This window comes from Amblyomma americanum, chromosome 1, assembly GCF_052857255.1.
Source record: "Amblyomma americanum isolate KBUSLIRL-KWMA chromosome 1, ASM5285725v1, whole genome shotgun sequence".
NCBI lineage: Eukaryota > Metazoa > Arthropoda > Arachnida > Ixodida > Ixodidae > Amblyomma > Amblyomma americanum.
This window is the reverse complement of record NC_135497.1, coordinates 186129716-186149112: the sequence shown is the minus strand read 5'-3', so window position 1 is coordinate 186149112 and position 19397 is coordinate 186129716. Positions and strand designations below refer to the sequence as shown.

General features: G+C 46.3%; 1 protein-coding gene and 1 pseudogene across 2 annotated transcripts; both read right to left on the bottom strand.

The window, feature by feature from the left end:
• Positions 1–664: 664 nt before the first annotated feature.
• On the bottom strand, positions 665–1026 carry LOC144094102 (tubulin beta chain pseudogene; annotated as a pseudogene). Its single transcript, XR_013306404.1, has 2 exons — positions 992–1026; positions 665–894 (listed from the first exon to the last, which is right to left on the bottom strand). The product of XR_013306404.1 is annotated as a tubulin beta chain pseudogene (transcript).
• On the bottom strand, positions 1027–14355 carry LOC144115145 (tubulin beta-1 chain-like). The gene is made up of 6 exons (XM_077649324.1): positions 14243–14355; positions 13385–13493; positions 11836–11946; positions 3331–3575; positions 2982–3181; positions 1027–1480 (listed from the first exon to the last, which is right to left on the bottom strand). The coding sequence occupies exons 1-6, from the start codon at positions 14297–14299 to the stop codon at positions 1027–1029; spliced, it is 1176 nt and encodes a 391-aa protein (XP_077505450.1). The 5' UTR covers positions 14300–14355.
• Between the last annotated feature and the right edge of the window lie 5042 nt (positions 14356–19397).

The following is a 19397-nucleotide window of genomic DNA, read 5'->3' as shown; positions in this document are numbered from 1 at the left end:
CCGCTCACAGAAGGACGAGATATGGGCCTTGTGGTTAGATCGCTACAGGTTCAGCTGCCCCGAGGAGCTAGACTATCGCTGAACAATGAATTGGTCAAGCAGCCTCAAATGCTACTTGATGTGATGTGGGCGTCTTCTCAACGTGTTTTCCTTGCCTCAAGTAGAAGAGTCTCTCAAGGAAAGTGATTCGATCGTCCTAGTATTGACGAAGATCCCGTCACTGAAATTTTTGTTAAAAATCGTAAAAATATGAGACAAAAGATGGCTAGATAATATGCCAAATAACCTCAGTCAAGTAACACTGAGAATAAGCAAAATGTATTCTCCGTAGCGATGTTCTAAAAACCGGCTCTTGTCATATCAGTTTCGACAGCACAGAGAATTTGCCACATCATCAGACAGGAAGTATCCGAGACCAATAATAGCTCATCAAAACTAGTTTTCCTTGATCACCTTGCGTTCGCTCTAAAAGCGGTTCGATGAGAAGATTTTAACAGATTTTAGAGTTTCGTCAAAATGCCGAAAACGGCGGTCACACTGCTATTTACAGATGTGCGCACATTGCAATACAGTAAGGTTTAGCTGCTTTGCGTGACCATCCTTGTGACGCAGTCCGGGCCTACGACATACTAAAGTGCACAAGCACCTGGCTCAAAAAGAAGGATCCACGACAAACAAACACTTTATTGTAAACCGAAAGAAAAAAAGCACTGCACACAAACTAGGCCTCTGCCTGGGTCTCCTCGAATTCCCCCTCGTCCTCATCTGAGGCCTCCTGGTACTGTTGGTATTCTGACACCAGTTCATTCAAGTTGGACTCTGCCTCGGTGAACTCAAACTCGTCCATGCCCTCTCCGGTGTACCAGTGCAGAAAGGCCTTGCGGCGGAACATAGCTGCAAAAAAATAATATATCAAGCAGGTGGGGTCACACTCCTAGAACTGTCCCCGAAAATGCGCTGTTCCAGAAAATCGACAGCAATGGGTACCTACAATGAAAGCATGTGCTTTTAAGAAGCACTTTCAAATCAAACACGATGGTCCCCTGTAAACTGCTCGGAGATCCGCCTGAAAAGCTCTTGAATGGCTGTGCTGTTCCCAATGAAAGTAGCAGACATCTTCAGACCTCGAGGCGGTATGTCACAGACAGCTGTCTTTACGTTGTCCGGGATCCATTCAACGAAGTGACTCGACTGCTTGTTCTGGATGTTGAGCATCTGGTCATCGACTTCCCGCATGCTCATTCGGCCTCTGAAGACTGCAGCAACAGTCAGGTAACGACCGTGGCGGGGGTCGCAAGCAGCCATCATGTTTTTGGCATCGAACATTTGTTGCGTCAGCTCCGGCACAGTCAGAGCCCGGTACTGCTGGCAGCCGCGGGACGTGAGTGGAGCAAAGCCAGTCATGAAGAAGTGGAGGCGAGGGAAGGGCACCATGTTAACGGCCAGCTTGCGAAGATCAGCATTCAGCTGCCCAGGAAATCTGTGAGGAATGGGACGGTGCTTGATTAGAAGCCCGCTTAATTCACAAGGGGAGAGAGAATTTACAGAGGTATGTTGGGCGCTCTTGTTTGGGAGCAGTGAGAACAAGATTGTGGTAAGATTATGGAGCAGCTACAATGGTCAGTGGAGGCATCTTGTAGAATGTCGCGATTGTTGCCGCTGTTCATTCAAAGCTTTTGAATATCGGGTCATCAAATTTGAAATTCAGTTCTCTTCACGCCAGTGCAGACAACGAAGCCCAATGAAAGAACGAACTCATGGAAATTTCAGAAGTGACATAGTTTACACTTTGCCAGTCTGTTCTAGAGAACATTGAAACTGCATGCCTGTTATTTGCCTCAGCCAAATTACAACGGCGGCGAAACAAACCAGCTCCAGTAAGATAACAAGATTTCTTCTGTTGCTGTTTCGATTCATTGGCAAAGTCACAAAAAATAAAAATGGATTCTTCACATGGTCACTGCTTCGTATCCAAATCCGAATGTTATACAAATTACTACATTAGGAGAACATCGATGGGTATTAACTTCACCGGTCTGCCGGTTGTCGTGGCACTTTAAAATTATGTGATCGTTCTCCAGGCCCTAAAACACCATCCCCCAACAATGGCAACAAGTATTCCATACTGACTGCTCAGCAGGCTTATGTGGTACTCTGCTCCCTACTTCCTCAGAAAGTGCCACTATTTATCGAAGAAAAACTTCCATACCAAAACGTGGGAATTTGTATTCCCTTTTCCCGCAGAGAAAACGGGGATAACTGATTTCACTGTACGTGAGGCTTTATATGGAGGTCCTGTACGCTAGGATTAAGGAGCTGAACGAGATAAATGTGCGCTTTATAAAGGAGAAACATTTCAAAAAGCATTCTCCACTGACACACACCTAAATTATTTCCAAGAGATTTGAGATGTTTGCTTTTTGAACAGAGTAGTTTTTCATCATTTACAGCGCGAGGCCTTAATTTACCTTTTCGCCTCATGAGTTTCTGAGGTACAGTGGTTAAACACGGACATTTTATTCCCAATGTGTGCAATCGCATGCCGTAGATTAGGAGCCGCTCCATTATTCACGACGGCAGCCGCCTTCTCGTTATGGCTGCCGTTGCCAAATTCAATTTCCTTGAAGTGCTTTTCAAAGCTTCCTTGAGCAGCTGCTTGGCTGGCTATAGCAGGTGCGGTGTTTGTTAGTTTTTGTGCGGACGGTGAGGGTGCTTTTATTTGCTGTCTTGCTCGTCATTGTATTTTCTGAAAATATTGCCACCATATGCAGTTTATACATGGAGATTAGCTGTAGTGTATTACTCTAAACATTTTGTAAAAGACCTTGGCGACCGCAATCTTTGCAGTGGTTGTTCCATAATGAACCGATCACTACCGTCGGAACTAACAATTCGGCGGATGGTGTCGACCTCTTTGGGCTCTTTATGAACATGCATGAGGCGCTCAAGTGACCCCTTGAATGAAGCTGCGAAATACTTACCTCAGGCATGTGGTCACACCCGACATCGTTGCAGAAACCAAGTGGTTAAGGTCTCCGAAGGTGGGAGTCGTGAGCTTAAGCGTCCGGAAGCAGATGTCGTAGAGTGCTTCGTTGTCGATGCAGTAGGTCTCGTCGGTGTTCTCCACAAGCTGATGCACTGACAAAGTAGCATTGTAGGGCTCGACGACAGTGTCCGAAACCTAGAGGTAGCCGCAGGAAGAGAATGAGAACTTTGTGCATAACGACTAATCAAAATTCAAGGAAGACGCCTTATTAAGCAAGGCCAAAATGTCATGATTGATTTGCTTCAAAGATGCTGAAATTGGGTCATGCAGATAATGTCACACACCTTTGGCGAGGGCACTACACTGTAGGTGTTCATGATGCGATCGGGGTACTCTTCACGGATCTTCGAGATGAGCAGTGTGCCCATGCCAGATCCAGTACCACCGCCCAGGGAGTGGGTCAGCTGGAATCCCTGCAGACAGTCACAGGATTCCGCTTCCTTGCGCACAACGTCGAGCACCGAGTCCACCAGTTCAGCACCCTCGGTGTAGTGGCCCTTGGCCCAATTGTTGCCAGCGCCACTCTGACCTGAAGGGGCGGGTTGTGAAAGGCGTATACTTGCACAAACTGTATCCAGAAGAAAATCAGTACTGGAATATGCAATAAAGGAAAGCCACTCAGAGACAGAGATCTCCACCGAGGCACTCCTTGTAAAAATAGAGGGTGATGGCTGCGTTGTGAGTAGACGCACGACCTGGACAACATTATCATTCGTCATCATTTGCAAAACGCGGCACCTACAAAGCCATAACCTTCATCGCCTTCTCGGAGTGGCGGAGATCTCGGAAGGTTATTTTGAAATAAGAGATGCTTTTCGGGATTTGATAAAAGAAATTAATGTTGTCGCACGAAGGGGTAGCATATCTGTAGGGGACCACGAGATTCCGATTCGCATCTGTCTAGGGTCAGATTTGAAATTTTTGCTTGTTGTTCATTGTCTGCAGTCTGCTGCATCACACTATCCTTGTCCATTTTGTCGAGCAAACCCACAGACAAGGTGCTCAGTTCTGACAAGTAACAGGAGCTTTAATGAGCCTCCTTTGATCCGCACTCTTGAGAACATGAAAGCTGATTGCTGCGCAGAGGCGAACGGGATGGAAAACGTGCCATTGTTTAACTTCGACTCTGATTTAATAATTCCTGATGTATTGCACATGAAGTTAAGAATAGTTAACCGCCTTGTAGATGGATTGCTTTCAGAAGCAGAAGACAGAGATTACCGTGAAAAAGTCCGCAACCCACGTTGTATGACCATGCACGTTCAGGACATCGTTGACGCCATAAATAACTGTGGGATTAAATTTCACGTCTGGGAAACGAATGAAGGAAACAAGAGAAAAACATTCACGTCGGTATCGGGGGGCGATTGTGAGCGCCTGCTAAAGGCTTTGCCTGAAAAACTGGCCGGGAAATTGCACCCTCAGACAGAGGAAAAAACTTTGCTCCTTTGGAAGCTTATGCGGAAAATTTTTTACCACCTGGAAAATGATGTTGAAGGTCGCAGCATAGAAAGAGAAACCTCAGAATTCTTTCACACGTTCTTAGAATTAGGAGCCCAAGGTTGCAAAGCCTATGGTGGCGATAGAGTTACGCCGTACATTCATATTCTCGCGCACCACGCTTCCGCAAAGCAAGAAAGGTTCAAGTGCCTTGGTCGAATTTCAAGGCGCAGGGTTAGAGGAAAAAAACGACGTGCTAAAGCATCTACACCATGGGAAGTCTAACATGTGGAATGCAGCCGCTGACGCTCTCAAGCTGGCGAAAAGGCTTGAAGTGAGTGAGAATATCAGACTAAGCCGTGCATAGAAAAAGCGGGACCAAGAGTATTGGTTTGAGGGACTTATTCAAGAGACACGGGCGAAGAGGCTACGCTGTGCAGATGAAAAAGTGAGCGAAGGAAACTGCATGTCTACAAAATGTGGACGACATGGATGCAGGAGAATTGCGCACGGAGCTTCGGAGTCAAATCAATAGAAAAACTTCGCAACCTTGTAAGGAAAGAAAGAGAAAAGCAATGATTGTAGCCATAGGAGGAGATAACAGTTATGTGGTGAGATGTGCCTTTTAATTTTGCTTGTTTCCTCCTATATTTATAGTGCTGTGTTGTACCTCTAGTTTAGAAAGTGAATCACTGCTTGAAGATGAAGAGTACTGTTCCTGATGCCTTATGTAACCTGCTTCTAAAGGAGTGTTCGGTGTGTACTAAAAATAGTGTATTTGTATTATGTGACTGTTTAACTGCCTTATATGCCTTGAGCAATTTTTGGTGCAATATAAATGTGATATGTGTGTTTTGTAAGTATTGCAGTTGTCACTTATAAAATGATATTTTGGCTTGTCTTTTGCGTAAGAAAATTCTTTTCTGTAAACAAACCATAGATAACCGATTTATAACGCAATCAGTACAGCTATAAAAATACTTGGGGGGGGGGGTGCTTTGAAAATGAACATGCACACACGCCTTTGAGTTCTGCGGGGCAGCAGGAAAAAAATTTGCAGCGAATTTAAGAAAACTGATTGGTCGTATCGGGCGTAGATCATATGATACTGGCATCAAGTGAACAATGCGCACAAACAGGCTCGAGAAAAGTGACGACTGCAATACTACGCACATTCAATGCCATCATTTATGTTCATTTGTATGTCCTTCTTTGCTGACTCATTTTGTTTGGCAACCGATTAAAAGTTTGCCTTGTTCTTTATTCTTTTCGCAAAGTATTGCTTCTTTTGTATGCCATGTTGCTGTGAAGTGTGTTTAGTTATATTCATATTCGTTACGTTTGGAGTGCATCGTTCTGGTTGTACATGTAACATGAACACAAGGTAATGACGCTATGTGATTCTGACTGTACACATTTTGTTTCCAAATGTTGTATAAAAAGTGTATAATAAAATATTTTATGTCGGAACTATAGCCCTTGTCCTTGCCTTTTTGCGGGGAAGTTATAACCCCTTCCGCACCAGCTATCAGATAGTGTGGCAAGTGCAAGTTTATTGACAGCGACGCCATGAAAATAACCTATTACATTTGCTCGATTTACTCCCCAAAGGTGCATAGAGAAAAGAAATATAACCTCCAGTGCTTCGAATATTACTGTAAACGTAACAGATCACTTCCCATGAGTGTTATCGTTGCGAAGGCTTCCCCTTCATTCATGGTAATTTGCTGACATTGTGCTTTCCGCTACGTGCTATAATGACATCCCCGCCTGCTATAATGACATCCCCGCCTATTTGATAGTCTCATTAACTTTGTAACATAGAATGCAATTCGTGACTTATTTTATTGGTATCCATTCCTTTTTACCGTCTGGTTATTTTTGTTGCGCTCTACCTCTCTATTACAATTGTATTTGGTTTGATTTACCAAACGCTGCTGCTTCCAAAGTAAGCGAAAGTATTGTTCAGTGCAGTATAATTAGTTTTTCACCTGACCACAGAAATCAAAGCTGCTGCAGGCAGAGTAACCTGGGAACTGGGAAAAGCTACAATGAAATTATACAAATTAGTTCCTTACAGGCTATGAGGGACAGCGCACTGGAGCGCTTCGAACTAATTCGACCCCCCGGGGGTAAACAGCCGGAGCGTTGTTGCATTTCGCGTACGCTGAAAGGTGGGCATAGCGGCTGGGTCCTGAGCCGGCCTTACATCACCCGGCACCCTGTGCAAGACTTTGCCGCCCCCCCCCCACCCGTTCCCTCTCTCTTCGAATGTATTTGTGGGGGTGGTTCTCTTGATTTTCATTGGCCGTCCTAACGGGGGGCACTTCTAGTTTTCATTCTTTTAACAGTCTCAATGTAGTATTGGTACTGGCGTGGGCAGGACACTTTGTTGTTTTTTATTTTTCTTCCCCCTCTAATTTATACCCCTTGACATCCTTTGATCTTGCGATTGGCGGTCAATTTTTTAGACGTTTTCATAGCATTTTGAAGAAGATGAATCTTAAAAGCATGCTGCTTGCGATAACGCAACTCATCTATTATACTGGTGAAAAAGAAAAATTTATTGCTTAAAATGATTACAGCCCAGCCTCAAAGGACAGATGCAAACGTTCTTGAAAGGAGGCTGTCAAGACAGTCGCTTCAGACGATTGATATGACATCGCGACTAACCCTTTTAATCCGTGTTTAACCCTCTTGCACATGGCGGCAACTTGCGATGTCACTCTGGGAGGGGCGGGAGAATTAAATGCGATATCATGACAATCGGCCGACGAAGCAGCGTAGCAGCGACTGGCAGCGTAGCGGCTGGCAGCGTTGCAAATTGCGACAGCCACAATATTTACCATTTATATATACCGTTATGAAATGCTTCCTTGATGACGTCCATGTAAAAGCGCTTTCTCGTAGCCCAGAAGTGGACACAATTAAATTCACCAATTTGTTTGCAAAAATGGAAAAAAGTTGGCGGTATCTTGCGGTATCTTTAAAAGCGAAGTTTCGTACCACAAAAGCGAAGCCTCACTTTTTCAATTGTGTTACACAGGATGGATCCCGGCAATACATCATGCATGCATATTACAGAAGTCAGAATGAAAGAACAGCAAAAAAGTCGCCAATAGCTGCAGCAATAAAAGTATGAATAGTGATCATGCGTGAAATTTTTCATTCATACATTCATACTAATATATTTTCTACAGAAACGAGCACATTTATTAAAATTAGTTGACCAAAACAAAAGGTTCTGAACCCAGGCTAGAACTCTAAGTGCAAACTCGAGTCACCATATTCGGACAACGCTAGAGTCACTAATTTGAAAGCATTACAGGTGAACGTGACAGTAACAACCTGAACTTCTATATAGACGCTATTTGCTTCTAGACTCCATATTCTGTGTTCTGGCCGACAACAGCTGAACAGCTTCAGAATGTTTCTGAGTAAAGCTATATCAAATTTTCTTAAATAAGTATTGAAAGAATAAACGTAAACATTTATATCCGCGAATACTTTTTGATGTCGGCCGTTTGAATGCCGCTACGCTCTTTAAAAGTAACAAGAATAGCTACAATTCAGGCGAGCTAGCTCTCATACCCTAATATATCATGATCACACGCCCCAATAAACTTTTTAAATAATAGCAAAGGGCTGAAAATTTGCAAAGTTGCTCCATGACAAGCATATATGAACAGCCGCGAATATTTTATGTAGCTGCGTTAAAGCATGGTCATCGTAACAACCTTCTTTATTTAAAGCTCCGGTCGAGACACTGGGTTCGAGCTCTGACATGTGTTCTTGTCTGCAAGGCAAAAGTCACCCGATAAAAAGATAAGCGTCGAAATGTACGCAACTTCAGCAGTATTTCTGTAGCGTAGCTCGGTGCCGGGCGCCATCTTTCATATTTTAGGCAATATCACGTTTCAATTATAAGGCCTCAGGAAGCTTCTTGATCAAAGCTATGCCAGATCGTTGCACACCATTTTAAACACCATATATTTGGGTACCTAAAACCGGGAAGCATTTTCGATATCTATTCGTGTTACGGTGCTATACAGTTTCAAAGTCTGTAAAAATGGCAAAACTTTGGCCCCCTTCGTAGGCAGCATCGCATAATATTCAAACGCGCTGGGAAGCTCGTGTATTAATAGCACAGGACAGAAACTTCGGCACATTCCTCAGCTAAGTGTATATTACACAAATCCCCGAAGCATTTCTGTAGGTGATTTTGTTCACGTTTTACGATTTTTTTTTGTACCTCTTCCCATTCAGTTACGCTCCCTGTCGCCGCCACTGCCGGTAGATGGCACAAGTAGTAGATGTCACAGAAAGCTGGGCATGAAAGAAAGCCATGCTCTGGGCGGAAAAAACAATACTTATGCTGCATGGTGGAGGTAGCGAGAAGAGAGATAAACAACGCTCAACAGAGTTGGAGTTAACAGCTTGCGGAAGTTCCCGATAATGCGACGGGTGAAAGAAGTTCAAAATATATGTTCACGTCTGCAAACGATTCAACAAGTCATGGCTCGCATTGTACTCGGCTACAGAACACAATCTACGGGACACAAGCGAGTCCCTACGTAAAGCGGGTGACAAATGACATGAACACAGGGGAGGGAGAACCGCCAGCTGTGCTCATATCCTGTGTTATATCTGTCTGCAATATTTTGTTTTATGCCGGATTGTCCCCGCAGACGGCCGCCTCCCTTCCTTGTGTAATGCGCTACCTATGCGTTTTGCTGAGTGATGTGGTGTTGTGTCAAAGGCGGATGGAATTGTTTGTAGCGAGAGCTACGCTAGGCTATAGCCAGCGGCCCATTTCGGGTAAGCGTGTCTAGTCACTACTGCGCATGAGCCACTAGTTGCACCGAGCCATAGGTATTCCGCCGCTACGTAGCGCCACACCTTTCCTTAAATTCGATTCTCAAGTTTTCTTTTTTCTTGTTTCCATCCCGTATTTATCCATTCGATCTAGTGTCCACCGAGACATATGAGACAGTTGCTGCTCCATTTCCGTTCCTCAAAACAAAAAAAAATGAGCCGCCGGCGCTCATTTGGTGCATTGGTGTTGTTGACAACGTAGAAGCCGCTCATTTTTACGAAAGGAAAGGCGCACAACTGGCTCCCTGGGTCATTGGACACCTCACTTTCGCTTTCATGTAACGTGGCGTTGGCATGCAACTGCAAAAAATTAATGTGGAGTAGCTCAGTTAATCTAGGGTATACAAAGCGAAAGGTGTCGGCGTTCACAGTGTTCTTGGCGTTGACAATGTTCTAGACGATGATGGAGTTGTATAAAGGAAGGGCGCATAACTGACTGCCTGGATATGCGGACGCCTCATTCGTGATTTGATGCACGTGGCAGTGGTGGGAGAGAGATGTGGCCTGAATGCAATAGCGCTGACAGCGTTGTGGCTGACATGCGGCACTGCAGCAATAGCTAGGCCGCTGCGTTCGTTTACTGATCAAGATCTCGCGATCAACCATTAACTGCGTGCCACCTCCCAGGGTGGCAGGGAGGGCGCGCTGCCTATCCAGTGTGGGGAACGCAATCAAAGCAGTCTTTTGCAGTTGGATACCAGCGCCACGTGCATGGAAGCGAGATTTAGGTCTCCGCTGACACACGGAGCCGGTTGTGCGCCGCGGTGGCTCAGCGGTTAGGGCGCTCGGCTACTGATCCGGAGTTCCCGGGTTCGAACCCGACCGCGGCGGCTGCATTTTTATGGTGGAGAAACGCTAAGGCGCCCGCGTCTTGTGCCATGTCAGTGCACGTGAAAGATCCCCAAGCGGTCGAAATTATTCCGGAGCCCTCCACTACGGCACCTCTTTCTTCTTTCACTCCCTCGTTTATCCCTTCCCTTACGACTCGGTTCAGGTGTCCAACGATATACGGGACAGATACTGCGCAATTTCCTTTCCCCAAAAACCAATTATTACGTTTATTATTACGTCTTTCCTTTCGTGAAAATGAACGACCTTTTCAAAGTTGTCAACGCCAATGAACTATGAACACCGTCGGCTGACTAGTTTTGTTTGGTTTTTGAGGAAAGGAAATGACACAGTAACCGTCTCACATATCTCGGTGGACACCCGAGCCGCGCCGTAATGGAAGCGATAAAGAAGGGAGGGAAAGAAAAAAGAGAAAGCTGACAATTGAAAGTTGGATTTTGAGGAAAGGCGTGGCGCTGCGCAGCGGCGGACACCTGTGGCTCGATGCTACTATTGGCTCATGCTCAGTAGTGACTAGGGAGCGAGAAAGAGAGAATTATGCGCGGTGAGCCGCGCGTTTTGACGTTATGTGCATCCTCGGAGCACCGCCACGGCGATATCGCAAGTTTGCGGCCAGAAAAGCCTTCACTTTAAAACCCCATTTGATTGCCTTCCGCACTTTTGATATGCAGCACGTTCACCCTGCCTCTGTGGCTCGTTGCAGTTGATGATCGCGAGAGGTTGATCACCCAATGAACGCTGCGGCCTATTACTGCAGTGCCGCGTGTCTACAACGAAGTTATCAGTGCTAATGTATGCAGAGACCCGCCGCGATGACTCAGTGGTTAGGGCGCTCAGCTACTGCTCCGGAGTTCCCGGGTTCGAACACGACCGTGGCGGCTGCGTTTTTACTGAGGCAAAACGCTAAGGCGCCCGTAGGCTGTGCGATTTCAGTGCACGTTAAAGATCCCCAGGTGGTCGAAATTATTCCGGAGCCCTCCACTACGGCACCTCTTTCTTCCTGTCTTAACTCCCACCCTTATCCCTTCCCTTACAGCGCGGTTCAGGTGTCCAACGATATATTAGACAGATACTGCGCCATTTCCTTTCCCCAAAAACCAATTAATATTAATGTATGCAGCCCACATGTCTTCACCATCGTCACGTACCTCGAAGGGCGAGTGAAACGTCCACTGACCCGGGGAGCCAGTTTACGCACTACCTTAAGCGTCTAGAATGGTGTCCACGTTAATGAACACATTGAACGCCGACAGCTTTTGCCTTGTATATCATCGATTCCAATTCATTTTATTTTCGAAATGGCCCATGTGTTTCTTCTCTCGTAATATGCTCTTTTCACGGCGCACTACATTCTTGATGAACCACCAAGCTTGCGTCTCAATCTTGGCGGCCTAGGTTTCGCAAGGAACTGATGAGAATGTCCATAGATCAAACTCGAAGTACTTGATTGCGTGGCTGTATTAAACTGACTGTTACTCGGACTGGATTATACTGAGCGAGGATTCGCTGTGCGTACAGGGATGTGGGTACAAATTAAGCCAGTTGTACGCTTTAAAGTTTAGTCTATACTGTGCGCTCTTGTGGATGTGTTTATGTAGTAGGTTTTAAGCCGAGAAGCCCCTTACCGAACACAAAGTTATCCGGCCGGAAAAGTGGTCCAAACGGTCCCGAGCGGACGGCGTCCATGGTTCCCGGCTCCAAGTCAACCAGGATGGCCCGAGGCACGTATTTACCTCCTCAAACAAAAAACAAATATCACTTAGCGGCAACAAAGATACCGTGCAGTTATTTCAAGTACCTGCGTCACAACAAAGCCAGTTAAAGAAATGAAAATGGAGCGCGCCAACTGTAGGTGTCATAGCAAATAAAAGCGGCACTACTAGGTTCTTGCGCCACCTCCCGGCCTTTAAACAGCAGATCCAGTTATATTTAATAATAAAATATTCAAACATCTTACAGCAGAAAAACAGAAGGTGAAATGATAGATAAATTGAGATGGATCAAAATGATGTCACTACATTAACGTCCTGTTGCGACTCCGGTTTCGAATCTGTTTCGTATTACTAAACTTACGGTGTCCTATATGGCATTAACATTCCGAATACTGTACATGGGTTGTCATCAACGCAGTAGTGCCGGCCTCTGGATAAATTTGTACCACCTCGGGTTACTTTACGCGCAATAAGATCGCAGAACACATGGCTCTTTATGATCTCGCCTCCATAGAAATGCGTCCGCCAAATCATGGATGTCATGAGCGAGCCCCTTCCAAATGAAGCACAGCGGCGGTATTAGCCAACATAGAATTAAAAACTCCTTACAAACTCACTGTAGCAAAAGGAAACGTAGTAGAGGGGAGACGGACTATGTCCTCGTCAAACCTGACGAGGGAATTCAGAACCCGGGTTCGAACCCGACCGCGGCGGCTGCGTTTTTATGGAGGAAAAACGCTAAGGCGCCCGTGTGCTTTGCGATGTCAGAGCACGTTAAAGATCCCCAGGTGGTCGAAATTATTCTGGAGCACTCCACTACGGCACCTCTCTCTTCCTTTCTTCTTTCACTCCCACCTTTATGCCTTCCCTTGCGGCGCGGTTCAAGTGTCCGCCGATATATGAGACCGACACTGCGCCATTTCCTTCCCCCAATACCAATTATTATTATTATTAATATTATTATTATTATTATTATTAAAAACTCATTCGCGTTGTGAACATTCATTGCCTATGAAAAAAATGCTTTGGTCAAGAACCTTCAAGCTAATCCCTGCGGTACTTGTGGCAATGCAACCTGAAAAGCTGCTATGGCCTAACATAACATGCCACAAGGAGAAGAGGTCACTAGACGTTGCACTTTGACCTAACTAGATTTGCGCGATCGGTTGTAGAATTTAAAGCTTGAAGAGCAAAGGCCTGCCGTTGAAGAAGCTCCATTGACAGGCCAGATATCAGCTTAACAGCACAAACAGCGCTATTAAGGCAGGACCGAGAATAAGAGACAACCATACACACAGCGTTCGGTTTTGTGTTTCGCGTGCTGCTTCTGTTGAAGTCATGTGCCAAACGGCCCGGCAAATTTCTGTAATGATTAGCAGTGCGAAACAGCCGCAAAGCAAGATCAACTCGACGGGGAAGCTTCAAAGTGAAATTATCAACCGGAATACAGCCAGACGCGTACCGGAGGCCTCATTGTAGTAGACATTGATGCGCTCCAACTGGAGGTCCGAATCGCCATGGTACGCCCCGCTTGGATCGATGCCATGCTCATCGGAAATCACCTCCCAAAACTGCAGACGGGAAAAGAATTCAGTAATCAGAGTGGCGTCACATCACGCGGTGGCGGCAGTCAAAGCATATTTAGAGGATGTAATTCACAGCGAAAGCAACATAACTGCTACAGTTACACTTGTCAACTGGATTTTGTAGTCAACTCGTCAACTGCCATCGATTCTCACCTGCCATGTGTCTTGCTGATGGCGGAAACCCGGCAGGGCCTAAGATCACTTGAGGCCTTTGAATTGCATCAAACGCGAAAACTAGGTCGTGCGAAAAAAAATTCCGGCGAAGAATTTTCGCCGATCGCTTTGCGGCAGTCAATTGCCATAAAACTGTTCCATGTCACCTCTCCGCCAAGACCGATTGTCTCGAATTTTTTTACAACCGGGAATAAAGTCTGAGCTATATGCCATAAAACAACAACAATATCTCAACGCTCTCAAAGCGCGAGCAGTAATTAAAAGGTCAGAGCGAAAGGAGTTGTCAAGAACAGGAGATTCGATGAGCATTAGCTAGGGCTCAACATTGTCCAACGCAAAGAGGCCACAACTTAGAACGAAAGCGGTACGTCTGGTAAAAGCCGCGACTGCTTCACAGGCAATTGCTTTCGCCCGTATCCTGAAACGAGATTCTAGTACGTGGCGTTTAGGACGCAACGTAATCACCAACGTAAAACGCGCCGCGACCGGCACTGGGAGCGAATGGCAACCGCGATCCTCTGAGCCGTGAAATAACCCACGAGGTGGTAGAGGTGGCTTACCTTCGCCCCAATCTGGTTGCCACACTGGCCTGTCTGGATGTGGACTATCTCGCGCATGTTCGATGCCACTCCGAGACTCAGCTGTCAAGATGCCGACTGCCTGCCCGGGTCAAGGGTCCACGCATTTGTAGCCTTGCGCCGCATCAACGCTCACTTCTTCCTCAACTCTGTTCCTATGTGTACGCGTGTCGACTCAATAGCGCATAAAGTAGTGCCGCAGCCTGTTCCTGCCATAGTAAATGCGTTTCAGAGCTTATATATAAGACCTTCAGTTCACGTACAGGATGCCGTGTAAACGATATGCGCCGTACAACGCGAACTATTTTTCGTATCGCAAAGCTTCCGGCACAACGGGGTTCTCTCAACTGGCTGCAGGGGCAAACTCGGCCTCTTCTACTTTCTTTTCTCTGTGCTTGGAATTGGTTTCGCTCGAAAGAACTAACGTGCATTCTGCAGCATAATTTTTTCACTTTTCTAACCTTTCGATTTGTGCGCGTGCGGTCGGTTCTAAAGTTTGAATGTTACCGACCAATTGGAAAACTTTATTTCATCATCATTAGCAGCAGCAGCAGCCTGACTGTAGCCACAAGAGGTTAGAGACCGGAGTCCAGGGCCTCATTATCTGTTCCAATCGGGCTTGCCTGGTCGATCAGTCTGCGCTGGTCATCCTGGTTTGTGCTCTCGAAACAGTGGCTTCCCATTGGGAGGAAGGGGTTGGGTGTGGGTATGGGAGGTTGGGTTGGGGGTTTGGGTGGGTCATTATCATCATCGCTGTCTTCAGCCCGACTACGCTCACTGCAGGTCAAAGGCTTCTCCCATGGCTCTCCAGTTATTCCTGTCCTTTGCCAGCTGCACCCACCTTATGCCTGCAAACCTCTTAATCTCATCCACCCACCTAACCTTCTGCCAAACGTTGCCAGGTTCAGATTGGGTGGCTATGTGCCAATATATTCCTGGTGAACAGCAAGCTATTAACACAGACAATTTGCGCAGAAATTGTTCATCCGGGCAGTGATTTTACTAGGTATAATGATCAATACTTTTGATGGATCATGGAATTCTTTAGTAAATGTGGATTCACAATACGGGCCTCTTGCCGTTCCTTGGTCCGGGTTGCGTTCTGCTTTCGGTGCGTTAGGTATGCACACTGCCCGCGGACAATTGTCTGATGTTGGTGAACGTAGCACGGCGACAGGCCGTGCGTATGCCTAATCCACTTACAGCCGCTTGCTCTGACCTCCAGCATCACAGGTGCTGATAACAGGATTAGACATGCGCATCACATTTCACTGTGCGACGTTCACCAACATGGCAGCCAAGGATCCGGGGTCCGCCGTCAGAAGAAAGGATATCGGAATTTCTGCTGGAACCCCTGGTGCGCAGATAACCGGGGCCAATGTAACCTGTCCAATCCCCCACCGTGGGTACGTACCATTCAACCAGAGGACAAAATCATCATCATTATCATCATCATCAACCGGGGCCAGGCCAGATACGGGCCAGGCGCGATCATTACGAACAGAAAGTAGAACGCCACGCGAAGCCTGTTTCGCGACACAAAAACTGGTCTCCAGATTTTATTTTTTGTAATTGTCGACTTTAACGTCTCGAACCGACACATGGGGTGTGAGGAACACCGTAGTGGAGGGCTGCAGAATAATTTAGCCCAAATGGGGATCTTTAACATGCGCCACTTGTCGCTGCCGCACACGGGTATTTTTGTATTACGCCTCCATCGAAATATGGCCGCCATGGCAGAAATCGAACTGGCGACCTTGGTATCAGCAGACGACCGCCAAAGGCACTGCGGCGTCTACGATATGGGGTTCATTGTGTAAACAGACCTTAACATAACGTAAGAGGAACAAAATTGGAGCCTTCCTCAATAGCCATGGATATCCGCATACCTAGTGTACAAAATTAAGCGAAAAATGGTTGCATTTGCGCCTTCCCCGTGCTGTGCATCAAAACAGGTGTTTAAAATAACTTCCTGTGAATTAAACATCAGGCCCCAGAAGCAAAACAGACAATTCCTTACCAGCATTTGTAAGGGTGGCAAGCTGAGTGCGATTTGGTACGGGCCTCCTTACGCTCGAAATTGTTCATTAACTGGATTAATTATGCTGAGGATTTTTTTTGTGAGAACATGACTGTGACCCCTATCTCGCGAAATTCAGTACATACAATTTTAACAGCTTTTCAGAGTATGTTGCACAGCTTGCGCGTTGCTTCTCGCGTTTAGGCTTCCAAGATGCCCGCAGCATCTAGCAGGCGTTTCCATTACGCTCGTCCAACCAGGATCAGTTGTAACGATACTCACGCATTGTAAACACGAAGTGAGTACACAAAAATAGACGCGACTACAGTGAGGAGAGCAATGGATTTGTCGTGATGTCTTCCCTTCTGCCGTAACATGGGCTTACATTTTGCGCTGGTATATTGACAAATGCGACACCTACCCCAAACCCGATCTGCGCTGAATAATAATAATAATTGGTTTCTTGGGGGAAAGAAAATGGCGCAGTATCTGTCTCATATATCGTTGGACACCTGAACCGCGCCGTAAGGGAAGGAATAAAGGAGGGAGTGAAAGAAGAAATGAATAGGTGCCGTAGTGGAGGGCTCCGGAATAATTTCGGCCACCTGGGGTTCTTTAACGTGCACTGACATCGCACAGCACACGAGCGCCTTAGCGTTTTTCCTCCATAAAAACGCAGCCGCCGCGGTCGGGTTCGAACCCGGGAACTCCGGACCAGTAGTCGAGCGCCCTAACCACTGAGTCACCGCGGCGGACATCTGCACTGAAGGAGTAGGTGATTTGTGGTCAACCGTCTTTGGTTGTCGTTGGTCTCGCAAGGTTAATGACACTCCCATAAAGAGGGATCAGCTCAGAATCCGGCGAAGGCCAAGAAGTGCGTAAAAAGTGTGCCTTATATTATTTAAAGGAAATCTGAGTTTTTAGAGATGAACACATCGCGGAACGTCGCAAACCTCGTCTTCGTCATCTTTAAGTGAATCATGAGCTTGCCGTTAAAAAAACTAAACACTGATCGAACTGTTCGTTTATGCGGTTGAATGTAAGTAAATAAATGTTATCTGACTCATTCATTCGTTGTGCTTACCGAAATGAAGATTTAGAATTTGCATACGCTCCGGGTGCCTTGTGCTTGTCAGTAAATGGAACGAGGAAAACGCTACGGACGAGGATGATGAGCGCAGTGTAGGTCGTAATTTCTAATCTGTAGCATATTTCCTTGCCATGAGATGCCTAGCATTTCCTGATACTGAGAAAGAATTTGATATATATATATATATATATGTATATAGCAAGCGGCCATTTTAGCGGGAAGGGCAGAAATTATGTAACATATACTATTGTTTCTGGTATAAGTCTGCGAGTTATACATGCTAAAAAATTCATATTTTGCGCTTTGCGGACCATCTGTATACATGCACTGCACAGCATTTTTCTTTTTCAGCATCGCTGAATGTGGCACAAAGTTCGCGACGGTTACTCTATTGCCACGTTTTGTGATACTTGAACTGCGCCAAATATAATTTTATGTGCTGTTCGCACGCCTGATTCTGATAGTGTATGTAACGAGTGCGGAAAGTGTAGTATTTTTTTTTCTCTTCAGCCGTCTCCAGACTCATACATTCCAGAACCCAGGTATGTGTAGTCTTTATTATCCGTCACAATATTAAAATGTGTGGAAGCTATGTCACCACAACGCGGATCTCAAAAATATATATTGGAAATGCCCTTTTGCCCCCCTGGAGGGAAAAAAATTCTGTCGCTTGACCAATGGGAGGCTCTCCTATTCAGCACCGATCTGATGATTCAGACAAAGGTCGTACAACTGGCCGAAGACGCCGCCACAAGCCAGGACATTCTGGCTGTGGTTTAGGCGAGGGGCCTAAAGCCTCTCAAACTGTTGGAAATAAAAGTTTTACAATCCATATGCAGCCAAAATTGTGCGTTGCGGACTATACACTGCATGCGGACTGTATACCGGATATTACGGTAAGGCGATAAAAATGCAACGGTTTCCCCTCCAGTAGTGCACGAGTTGTCGCCGAATTTCGCGTTACACTGCCGCGACCTGGCTGCTATTTGACCACGAAAATCCTCGCAGTCGCCGACGGAAACAGATGGCACAGATCCTTGACAGTAACCTCGACTCGCCGACAATCAGTCGTAATTACACCAGCGGTAGCCCCATCGAGAAGGCTTCCCAAATATTCCGCCATGGGGGTACCAGCTGAGAACCACTTACATTAAAATGGGCTCTACACACCGGGAATCAAATCACGAACGCCACAGCTCGCGGTCATAAAACCAAACGGTAGTCGACGAAGTGGGAACCTATCCTGTAATGCAAACGTACTACGGAGACATACTTGAGCCCCTCAGGGACATCAGGAAGCGCTTTCCTACCTGCCATGCAAAACTTGGAAGGATCACTTAAGCTCCGCCCTAAGGGTATAACGTGGTAGCGAAGTCGGTTAATTACCATATATGCAAACGGTCGTTCTGTACTTTGCATCCAAAAATACCTGGGCATTCAATACCTGGGCAATCAAGAGCTTGCGATTTTTCACTCACGACACCGAAAACACGAACATCGGCTCTGGATTTTCGGGTGAACGGGGCCTTTACCGCTATCGCGTTAAGAGCTGGTGATGCTGACGCTAAACTGCTATAGAAACAAAGAGCTGTTTACCCCAGGCCCTCGCCGGAAATATCGCTCCCGCCTCCAACCATAGGGCTTTCAGATCACGAAAGCTCGCGTGGTTTCCAAAGCACCTACCCTCCGTTTCTGTGGACACCACGCTAAGGGATTCTGAATCAATAGCGCAGAATTCAACACGGACAATGTTCGTTGAGTATTAAGGGTTGAGGGCTCCTCACAGTGGCGAATCGCCAAAGCCTTTGACGACGAACCTTTTTGCGCTGCGTCCCGGGTTAGGGCTATGCCGCTCACAGAAGGACGAGATATGGGCCTTGTGGTTAGATCGCTACAGGTTCAGCAGCCCCGAGGAGCTAGACTATCGCTGAACAATGAATTGGTCAAGCAGCCTCAAATGCTACTTGATGTGATGTGGGCGTCTTCTCAACGTGTTTTCCTTGCCTCAAGTAGAAGAGTCTCTCAAG

Excerpts from the sequence above, each read along its gene's own strand:
- LOC144115145 (XM_077649324.1), bottom strand. The coding sequence starts at position 14,299 with ATGCGCGAGATAGTCCACATCCAGACAGGCCAGTGTGGCAACCAGATT. Across the intron at positions 3,576-11,835 it reads GCCGGATAACTTTGTGTTCG|GTCAGAGTGGCGCTGGCAAC; the intron begins GTAAGGGGCTTC and ends CCGCCCCTTCAG. Across the intron at positions 3,182-3,330 it reads GTGTAGTGCCCTCGCCAAAG|GTTTCGGACACTGTCGTCGA; the intron begins GTGTGTGACATT and ends GGCTACCTCTAG.